An 11,562-nucleotide genomic window follows, 5' to 3' on the forward strand; every position below is an offset into this window, starting at 1 on the left:
CAAAAAAAAAGCAAGGATGGCCAAAAGCACAGTGTTTTAAATTCTATTTCTGCAGTACTGCCAATTCAATTTTGTCACAACTCCTGCCATGAAATTTTCTATTACATGTTGAATTTCTGCAGTATCTTAAGAAAGACGTTCTACCTACATCTTCCATAACCAGTGTGGTGGAGTCAGTGCTCTCAGAGAAGATAGTACTGTACTAAAAACTAAGACTGACTCTTCAAGCAAAGTAGCTCCTGTAGCAATAACCTTAACAGTCCAGGTAGATAAAGCATGTACCTGATCTTCTACAGGATTAGCAAACCTTCAGTTTTACAGATCACATCAGCATTTATTGATTAGCAGCATAACTGCTACCGCGTAGTCTGAAATATTGCAGGACAGCAAAAAATACTTCCATTTTAAATAAAGTGGACCTTGATTCAAGGAAGGTCAGGGCAATGTGCCAAGAAACTGAGCTATGAGTTCAGTACAATCATTATATCCACTTCCACTGATGAGGGAGAATTCCAGAGTTTTGGACTATAGGCATGAAAATGCATCAGGAATGAATTCAACAAGTTCTGAGACAGAAGGAGAGAAGTAGAAATGAAAAGAATGATTGACACATTCAGAAAAGAGGGTAAGGTGGTAGAAGATACTCTTTCCATCTTATTTTACCATCGCACGGGAAATACACAAAGAAACAAGGGAAACGGTTGGCTTAATGTGAACAAATGGAAGAAGATTCTAAAAACGGATGAGAAACAGTTAACCAGCTGTGTTTTTGTATGCATACTAAATGTGTCATCTGTAAAATAAGCAGTCTTTATCCACATGTAGGTAAATTCAGACGAAAAACTCCTCTTTCAAATTCAATCTTAGCTCAACAGTTCATAGTTCTAGTAGCTCCCTTGACTCACCAGGAGAAGAACTAAAGACTTGCCTACGTAACCAACTGAACAGTCAGTCTTCATTACCCCAGTTACTGCAGTGATGCTCAGATAGCTGAGCGTCACTGGCACTATGGTAAAGCTCTTTGCCATTACTCTATTCTCCGAAGAAATACTGATGACACTCCATTCTACTTATTTAGTATTTATCTCTTTAATTACAATGTAAGTAGGTGTCAGTCACCTCAGAAAAAAAACAACAGGAGCACTGCTTGACCTGCATTGTTACTATTAACACCTGAACATTAACGCCAGAAGTTTACCTCCCAAATACTCCCATACCTTGGAAGAGGATAATGTAAGTCAAAAGCTCCTGAAGGTTGCAACTTTTCTACCAAATGTATTTCACTCTCATTTCTTTTTAAGATCACATTCAACAGCATAGACAAAATAAGTTTTTGGAATTCATACAGTTAGTAAGCACTGAGGGCTTGCGGTAAGTGCTATTGCTTTAGGACACAAGAAAACAAAGATACAGCATTTCATTCAGTAAGAATTTTGTTCAGTCATTACCTGACCCTAATGCACACACACAAAATTTTTTTTAAGGCCGAAAACTTTAAAGGAAGGAAAAACATGCTTGTACAGCTGAAAGGTCACTGTTTGCCACATACAATAAAAGGCAGCTTCTGCTCATCACCAAACAGCACGTTCCGTGATTTAAGACATTACTGATCCAGAAATCTGGGAGTTGCCATTAGTGAAAGAAATTTGGAATGTATTATGCACAGCTGCACAATTCCAAGAATCCCAGCAAGGAGGAATAAGAAAAGAATAATCAGGTACAGTATGGAAATAGTGATGCAGATTTCAGAAGATTTTGATCTTGTCTGGTGACCCTGTTATCGCCCCATTCACAGCTGCCCCTGTACCAGTCTGTAAAGCTACACCATACATCAAGAGACAAGACTCTCCCTGGTTACCAAAAAAAAATGCTTTGCGTGCACATCATCTGAATTTATCCAACTTCCAGAGATACTCTACTATACTCTCCTTCATTTAGAAACCGATCATTTTTCTGAACAAAAGTGTTTCTAAAACATTCAGCTCATTCAGTATCTTCGGGATCAATTAAAGGTACAGATTTTCAGTCCCATGACATTAAACCATTTTCTTCAGTTCTAAGCAATTTATTTGTTTTTCTCCATGATCTCCCAAGGTATCTTGAATGCTTTACAAAGAGGTAAAAAAAACACTTCCTCTACAGGAGACATATGCACGCCATTTTCATGCAGCCTTGAACTGGGAATTAGCAGGAAGCTGCTTGTCTGCTTTAGCTACTTAAAACTTACCTGCCTTTCTAAGAGAAATGTAACCTTGTGGGACTACACAGAAACAAGCTTTCCTTTTCCATCTAAAATTTAGATATTTTTAAACAAAAGAACTTTGCACTCTCTCACCACAGCTTCATGCAACTAACACAAAGTAGCGCATTCCTTCCTTGCGTTCTCATGCCCAGATGGGGGAAAAAAAAAAAAAAAAAAAAGAACTCAAAAATAGATCTGGCACCATTTAAAGTAGAAAAGTTTCCCAGAACAGGAAAGGGAAAACAGGACAACAGCTATTTCCACATTCCAAGAACGTAAGAACCAAAGCTTAGACTGTACAGTTGGATTAGATGATCTTAGAGGTCTTTTCCAACCTTAATGATTCTAGGATTCTATGATTTACAAAAAATAGTTTTAATACACTGAAATCCAGATTTGCATCTTCATTCACAGAAGCTCTGACAAGAAAATGCTGTTTTCTTCATACATCACAGCTAGAGTAAACATGGATTTTTTTTTGATTGCTGAGTTTTCCTCACTATGTCTCTGTGACCTAAAAATTGATACAAATCTGATCTCTGCATTAACTGTGTTCTATGGTTCCTTTTTATTTGAGTTTTGTGTTTGTTTGTTTTTGTGTTTTTGTTTTTGTTTCTAAAGGGAGAAAGTTGCATTTAGTACAGAAGTGGCACCTCCTCTGTCCTTCCTTCCCCTCCCTCCTACTAAGCTTTTATCAAAGTGGCTTTTGCTTTCTCTAGCCCCAGCATTAAGAAGGTAAGTTAGTTTTTCTGGATGAAATTGCAGAAGTTGTATTCCATTCATGGATTTTTGTTCTTTTGTGATGTATGACAGAGAACCAAATCTAAAATGGAAGATTATATCCAAGATATTTGTATGAACCTCATTACAAGAACAGTTAAGTACCCAATAAACTGGAATTTGTATTTCCATTAAATTTATTGAAACTTGAAGTTCTGCTACTCCCCATCTTATAGACAACAGCTGCAGCACTGAAGGACTAAATAAAAAAGATACACTAAAACAAAATAGTATCAAAAACCTTCTCCATCTCTGCTATCAAATTCCATGTGTACATGCGATGATACTTTTAGGAACTCTTTTCACTCATTTCCTGTCAGTTCTTCTTCAAGGAACTTGCTTTTGTGTCTTTTCAAACGGCCAACTCTTTTGCAAGCTACTTGTTCAAAACTTTGCAAAAGGTTACAATCTTCTCAAGAACCCCAGTAAGGCATGGAAATCTTCACTGAGGAAAAATCAGATTCCAAGCCTAATTCTGCTAAAACTCTGCTTTAGAGGTTGCTCCAGGGCTTTACTCATGGTTTAATTGTCAGGACACCCCTTTGTAACCAGGAATAATTTGCAGTCACGTAAGCAATCTAGTATTTTAATTAAAACATCCATTAATATTACACATTCGAGGAAGGATTCTATTTCAACAGCACATCATCCTTAGAATTACAGTGCAGAAGAGTTTAAAAAAAAAAAAAAAAAAAAAAAAAAAAAAAAAACACGAAACACAACAAGCCATCATTCTGTCAGATGTAAAATATGAAACAGAAAAAAAGCAGTAGATTTTTCCATACATTTCAACTCGTACAGGCTCACCTAAGCACAATTCTGGAAAGTTTCCAAGTTTACACATATAACGCCCCAGTCCATCCCACCCCAGAGGGCAACCTCTGTGAGCTTTAATTTACAGCATAAACAACTATCTTTCCCCATATTACAGTAAAAATTATTACAAAGTAGTCCACAGTATGTGTTATAAGTTTATGAGAGAATTTGCAAGAGAAATGCACACTAGTGTTTAAAAGATTGCCTCTGCATGAGATTAAAAGTATCAAGTATGTAAATCTTCATTTTCTGCAAAGGACAACTTCAACAGTAACCAATCAGAGCACTGGACGTAAGGCTAGAACAACAGAAAACCCATGCAGATCTTAGAAAGACATGAACTTTTGCTGAAGAGAATATGAACATTCACCACTTACACACAGCACAGAAATTTACTAGAGCAGTTCATGGGATAATCGACACCATTACTGATCAAAATGTCGTTAGCTTTATGTTTGATTAGAAGTGTTTCAGGATTTAACAGCATGTATACAGTAGATAATATATCAAAAGCATTACCCAGAGACTCAGTGGCTTCTTACTCACTTCCCCTCATCCTCGCCCAAAAATCTAATAGCACTACAACTGCAACCAACAATGACCAAGAGGATGGCCAGACTTATAGCTCCTTTCTGTAAATCCAGGGTCCACCACAGGCTGAAATTGTGTGTACTGATTCTCATAACGAATTGGTGGCTTTAGGAAACAAGATGTTCTGAAGTTTCCTAAAATTCAGCATACAAGCAGAACAGCAAACAGAAATTATTCCTAATTCCTCAGGGTAGAAAATCCAACCGCTGCTTTTTGGTAAAGCAGTACAGAGAATCAGTTTATATATGGACAGTCTATTGAATACGAAATCACATCATTTAAAAAGTTTAAGTAGGAAACATCCAGAACTAACCAATAGTTCTGGGATATTTAACAGACTGACAAAAAGTGAAAAAACAGGGGATATAATAAGCCACACTGTTTCCAACAGCATGCTACAAGTGTACTTCTATTAAACAAAGTTTTTACCTTAGCTTTATTGTTTTGGATCACTAATAACTAGCCAAGACAATTATTATTGTTATTTTTATGTAATGCTGTCAAAGAAAACATCTCCAAGGTTCCTGGTACTGAAATAATAAAAATGCACTTCAGGAATTTTTTAATCGACTTCAATTTTACACTGGAGAAGATTGAACTTCAGATCATGAGCACCTTTTAGAGAAAAAGGGACAAATAAATGTGAATGATTAAGCATGTTAACAGCATGACCTTCATATACATACAAACTGCTACCAAATATCACCATTAGTTAACTACAGGAATGAGCAGAGCAGCTGAGAGCTCTCCGGCCTGGCTGCTTCAGCTTGCCAGCAGACTTCAGGAAGGTTACAGCTCTGACGAGCCTTATAAAACTACTCCCATAACAACTCACGTGTGTTCCAGAAGTCTTTTATTTAAGCAACTTCAAACACTCCCACAGCAATGCACTTATTTCCATTCTGAACTGCCGCAACTAAACCCACACTGACCTTCCCTTCAAGTCCAAGCAGCTAAAGCCGTCCCTTTGTCTACCCTGGGACTTTGATCCCATTCCAGCCATAGCCTCACAGGCTAGCAGTACTGACCAGCACTGCTGTCTGCAAGTCACATGGAACACAAGCCAAAATCCTAAAGCAAAATAATTCTTTCCTTCTCTGATGGCCAGAAGAGAATAGAACGGTTCCAGGTTTAAAGTCAGACTGACAGAACACCTACTCAGGCGTCTTACACTGTGCTCAGCCTGCAGCCAAAGCCACGAATACTGCTGGTGACTTGTCCTCTGCAGTTAGAGTTACCAGGAGAGCGAAATAAAAAAATACATACAATCCATGCCAAAAATAACACAGCACTGCACATCCGCAGACACTTCTGGAACAGTTATCTCCAGCGGAAATTCCAGGCAGCTATTTCTGCTACAGCTTTCCAACAGCCCTCCACTGTAACAGCAATCAAACATTTTTCATTTCTTATAGTACAGAAGAGATATTACTATGAATGATGTGCAACACCAGTGAATTGTATCCAGCTGAGGCATTAGGACTGACTGCCCGCCAAATACATTTCTTAAACTAAAAACCCTTTAGATAAGTGCAATCTTTAAGCATATTGTTTAATATTAAGCAATATATCAAAATGGATGTTGAACACAGTGTGCTTCATCCTGCACTGTATTGCTTGACTTCTCCCTTATAAAGCTCACTTACACAGGATGTCAAGCACTATCTGACCACTGAGAACAAAAATAAAACAATTAAAACAAATCCACACTTCAAACACTCTCCTCTCTTAGCATTATGCATTACAAACATTGTTTATATGGATCCAGAGATACAAGTAATGCATTTTTAAGATATCAGATGCAAATAAAATTATTTGTGAAAAACAAAATTTTTTTTTTCCTTCATCCTGAGGTAAAGGTCTGATGCTGAGGTCTTATTAAACAATACAACACTAATTGTAAGAACAAGGGAATATTATTTCTATAGTACCTCCCCTTAATAATCCTAAAAAATGCAATTAGCCACTAAAACACTGCGGATTGATATAAATACATATTTTCCTGTAAAATTACAAGCTTCATTCTAAAGGCAACACTTAACTCCTTAAGATGTGCTATGTGCCTTCACTGCCAGCTGCTAGCCACATCCCAATGATCGCATCTGCACCAGCTGCAGCTGGCAGCTGTCCTCAACAGCAGGATCCCACTTCTGACACCGCTGAGCCACATCCACATATTGGAGGAGAATCCCTGCCTGCATTCCTCCTCAAGATTGATATGCACTTACCACCAAAGTAACTCACAGTAAGCACAACTGCTACAGCCTTTCCAGCGTATAGAAAGGAGACAGAAGAATAATTCATTAAAAAAAAAAAAATCACATAAAAATCAGATGCTGACAGAGATGGCATTAGAGGACTGAATGATTTCAAGGTACTTCAAAGAACTGGAGTGGGTTGGGAAAAAAAAAAAAGCACAAACAGTTCACTACAGGAAGAACCTAATTCACCTTAAAAGAAACAAGTCTCTTAACTGAGATAGTTCCAGCTGTTTCAAGAAATACATTGCAGCTGCGAAAAAGAGAAAAGCAGATTACTCTCACTATTGGACTGATATGTCTCGGTATATGGCTTCAAACTTTTTCCAATATTTCACAGGATTTCTTGGCAATAACAATACTTATTGCTACTTGGAGATCTCCTAAATGACCTTGTGAAATGCATAAGTTGGTCATTTGTTACACTCATTTTAAGAAATAATACAACAGATTATTCAATAATCACCTAAAATTCTCTGAAAAAGTCTGAATTCCAGCAGCAGAATCATACTGAGCCGTGGCAGAGAACCACTCAGAGATATGATGCTAGACTTAAGTGGCAGAGAGCAGATTCTAAAAAATAGGTTTTAGGAAAAATAAATAAATAAATAGGAAGAATACACCTGCCCCAAGTATACCTATACCTGATTGACAGTCCAATACTCAAAGATACCCACACCAAAAATCTCCTATTGGAACTTCAGATTTGGTGGCTCTTACTAGGCTTCACTTCCTTATCTTTTTCATGTATGTTTACATGTTTTTCTCACCTCCAAAAAGGGATACCAAGAATTTCTTTCTATATCCTTTATCCTTATCTGTGTCATTTTCAACTCTAAATTCTCTGTACAGACTACAGCAGTAAATAAAGTTCATATTTTCAGATAATTGCACACTACAGTTTTATAAAAACATTTTCTACATTTTTCCATGTGGGAAAATTTGCATTATTTTTTTTTACTAAATTTAAACTGAATTGTCAATAATGCCTAAGTATTTTTTTCCAGATGTGATACAAGTCACTGCATTCTAAGTTACCTTGTAAAACTATTTAAACAATTCCATCTCATGTGCATTATTTCTTATTTTTTAAAAATAAAAGTCATTTGCTTTTGTGCTATCCATTCTGAAACTGTTCTGCCTCTTCTGGTCTTAGCTAACAACCACATTATACCAGCTCAATTATTTTTAGACGATGCCTAACTTGCACCATTGCTTTGCAGGATCTGTCAGTATTTCACCATAATGAGGTTTTTAGTTTGTTTTTAGCTTCTCCTCTTTGGCTAATAGACTCATAGAATTACTTAAGTTAGAAGGGATCTTAAAGGTAATCTAATTCTAACCCCTTGTCACGGGAAGAGTTGCCAACAACCAAACCAGCCTGCCCAGTGCCCTATCCAGCCTGGCCTTGAATGCCTCCAGAGATGAAGCATCTGTATCCTATTAATAATCCGTGAGCACTCTGTCTCCTTTCATGCCTATTTCATTACTTGATAAGGTAATTGGAGAATGGATGCTTTAGATAAAAAGATGAACCAACACTCCCTTTCCTCCCAGCAAGTCTTCACCATGAATCCAAAAGCCATATTTCAGTTTATTGCCACTGAACCAAACACTGGAAGAGTACAGCAATAACATTAATTCTAGTCCAATTGACCTTGCAGGCCTACTGAAAAGATTTTAAGCTTATACATAAGAAACACTTATCTCCCTCTACTCGATGTGAAAAAGCAGAGAATTCTCTTCTTAATGGTCTTTTAGCCTCCAGCATGCAGGGCTTAAGAGCAATAACCAAGACAAACCATTTTCATGAATAAAGATGCTGAACAGACTCCACCACCATCTCTCTGAGATACTCTGCTGGCAATAGCTAGCCTGGCTCTGCCGAAGTGCATGGATACACCCTGATTATTACATAGGGAGGAGTGGTCAGTGGGGAAAAAAAAAACAAACAAAAAAACAAACAAAAAAAAAAAAAAGAAAAAGAAAAAAGACAAACAGGAAAACGTAGCATTACATTGCTCAAGCTGCAGAACGGTATCTGCATGCAAAGCCACCTCAGGCAGTAGTCTGTCCCATGTGGGCACATCACTTGTTTTTATTGTGGTTCAGCAGACTAGTCACAGAAACAACAGGAAAAGAAATGGCACATGCTTTGAAAGCCAGTTAAGGGAGAGCAGAGATGTAAGGAATAAGGTAAGGATGTGATCAGAGCAGTAGTTGGACTTGAGATAACCTGCACTGTATTTCTTTCACACTAATGTATTAATAAGAAGAGAAGCGCCTCCTTGCTCTTGGTTTCAAACCTTGTGGATCTAGCTCTATCTGTTTAACAACAGAATCTCGTAGGTGGATACAAGAGAAGCTGGAGAGCAGGGTCGCACCTTTCCTTACACACACAGCCATACACATACATAGTATGCTCCCAAACTTAGAGAAACGATATGTGGGTGCTATGCTTCAACAACTGAGATATACGCATGTGCAGTGGAAAAAAGGGAATGGCCACCACACCAGAACATGCCCCAGCAGATTTTGTCTGTCCTACAGTCAGGAAGCAGAAGCCTTAGATTAGATAAGAACATTTGCTTGACACAGAGCTCACAGCGTGACTCTTACCAAATACATGTAAGCATTAACAAAGCTGAATGAAAAATCTTGTAAATAGAAGATGAGAGACAGAAATAGGAGATCCAGAACAGATCAGAAAATATCAGCCAAATACAATGTCCTCAAGAAGAAAGCAAACTAGAAGCGTTCAATGTACTTTAACAGGTGTTCTGCCTTCCTGAGTTAACCAGAAGCAGCCAGGAAAACTAATTCCGAACTGTACTTAGTTTCTTTGTAATAATCTTCCCTCTTAAGTTTCTTTGACTAATTAAGCAGATAAAAATAAATATAAATCAACATAAGATATGCCACAATTGACTGAGCATGGCTAGTGTGGAAAAGTTCCCAGACTTAGGAGCGAAGAGGTACTTCCATCTACAGAAGGGTCAGGAATAGCAAGCTACAAAGTTACTCCCTGTTTCAAAACACAGAATAATTACATTGCAGAAAATAAATCATGCAGCAGCAATTGCCACCATACAGGAACAACTGTTCCTTCAACTGATATAACAAAAGAAAAAGGGTCAAAGAATTATTTTCCTTTGAAAAGAGAGAACCCACTTTTGGAGGTTGAGCACAAGCTACTTAAAATACCCCCTGACTATAGGCTAAACCCCAAACAATCTATTCAGTAGTCAGCTCTAAATATGGAATGTGCTGCCCTTGCTCAAGCTCTGCTCATATATTTATTACCTACCAGAAACAATCCATAAGCTTGCTGAAGACCCAAAACATGTTGGAGAGCAAACTTCTGTTATCAAGGACTCAGATTTCTACACAGTCATCTGGCAGATGTTTCAGAAAGGAACTCCGGTTCTTCCATTAGGCAACCATTGCATATAACCACGTTGCAGAATGCACCGGTCAGGTGAACCAGCTGCCTGAACAGCACCCTGGTGCTTATATGATCACTCTGCAAACCAAAAACGTCTAAATGCTATATTAACGCCTGTCTACAGGCACGGCTGGGCAGCACTTACCGCTGCAGCTCTCACCTCGGGAACACACACGAAGATGAGCAACAAGGAAAATGGCTCAGGAACTCACAGACGTTCCTGGCTGCCACTTCCACACAAACACACCGACCACAAGTTAATGCGGCACTGCAGAGCATCACGCTTAAGAAGCCCAGCAGTTTCTCCCCGCCACACGAGTCCCTCCCTCAGACGCGGAGGAGCTGCGGGTCCGCGGTGCGGCGCGGCGCACGGAGCCCCGAAGAGAGCCGAGGCAGGGCCGGGTCTCCCGGCGCAGCACGGGCCCACACCGCCTCCCCGCCGCGCCTCGGTTCGGTTCTTCCTCCGCCGGCACCGGGGGCCCGAGCCCCGCGCTGCCCCGCCCGCCCGCTCGCTCCCGCTCCCCCTCCCCGCCGGCCGCCTCACCGATGAGGACGCGCAGATGCTTGAGGCGGGTGAGCGGGTCCTTGCGGGTGTCCAGCACCTTCTGCGTGGATTTCCGCACATCCCCGTGCGGCTTCTTGGAGAACATCCCGCCGGGCCCGGCCCCGGCGCCGCGCTCCAGAGGCGGGCAGCGGCCTCCGGATCCGCCCGCACCGGGGCCCTACATAGCCGGCGGCGGCGCCGCCTCCTCCTCCTGCTGCTGCCGCCTCCGGCTGCGGCGGGGCGGAGCGCGGCGGGCGGGGGGGCGCAGAGGCAACTCCCCGCAGGCCCGGGGGTGGCCCGGGCCCGACTACCCCCTTCCTCCTTCCCTCGTTCTCCTCCCGCTGCTTCGCGACAGCCGTCAGGTGCGACCCCAGGCGTCGCTATGGCAACCGCGCCGTGACGTCACGGCGGCTCTGCCCGGCGCACCTCCCGGGGCGCGGCGGGTGGAGGCCGCGGCTGTCTGGAAAACGTGGGGGCGCGGCCCGCCGGGGCTTCTGGCAGGGGGCGCCAGGCGGGGAAGAGGGGGCGGAGAGCGGGAAGCCAGCGGCAGTAACTGGGGCGGGGCGGTGCTCTTCGGCTGTTTAAAAGCGCAGTATAAAGTTATGTGATGAGTCGGGTGCTGGCGACTGTATTATACCGAGAAACTGGAAAGCTGTTTGAGAGGAATCCCGCAGAGGACGCAGAAATAAAATCCAGGCCAGGACCACGTTGGTGGAGGCCGCAGCTCCAAAGCTTTTAACCAAGCTCCAGTTGAGCAACAGTCGGTGATCAGCGAGTGCCTCACAGTTATTTCCACACCCGTGCTCGGAGTGCTGCAACCCCTCGCCCGGCCCTGCCCGCAGCCACTCAGTACTGCCCGTGTTCCTGGCAGCACGAGGACACGCAC

At 41.3% G+C, this 11,562-nt stretch overlaps 1 protein-coding gene across 7 annotated transcripts in view; it reads right to left on the minus strand.

Moving 5' to 3' along the window:
* RALGAPA1 (Ral GTPase activating protein catalytic subunit alpha 1) overlaps window positions 1-10,828 on the minus strand; it is a 113,267-nt gene extending 102,439 nt beyond the window's left edge. For 2 of the 7 annotated variants that reach the window (XM_042814610.1, XM_042814611.1), the window contains exon 1: window positions 10,677-10,826. In XM_042814610.1, the coding sequence (XP_042670544.1) occupies window positions 10,677-10,782 (106 nt within the window). In that variant the 5' untranslated portion in view covers window positions 10,783-10,826. Of the gene's footprint in view, window positions 1-10,676 lie in introns of all 7 variants that reach the window. The other 5 variants (XM_042814615.1, XM_042814614.1, XR_006168152.1 and 2 more) reach the window with 4 other exon arrangements.
* Between the last annotated feature and the right edge of the window lie 734 nt (window positions 10,829-11,562).

Source organism: Centrocercus urophasianus, unplaced genomic scaffold (genome assembly GCF_019232065.1).
Source record: "Centrocercus urophasianus isolate 14NV4802_14NV808 unplaced genomic scaffold, USGS_Curo_1.0 seq_14, whole genome shotgun sequence".
NCBI lineage: Eukaryota > Metazoa > Chordata > Aves > Galliformes > Phasianidae > Centrocercus > Centrocercus urophasianus.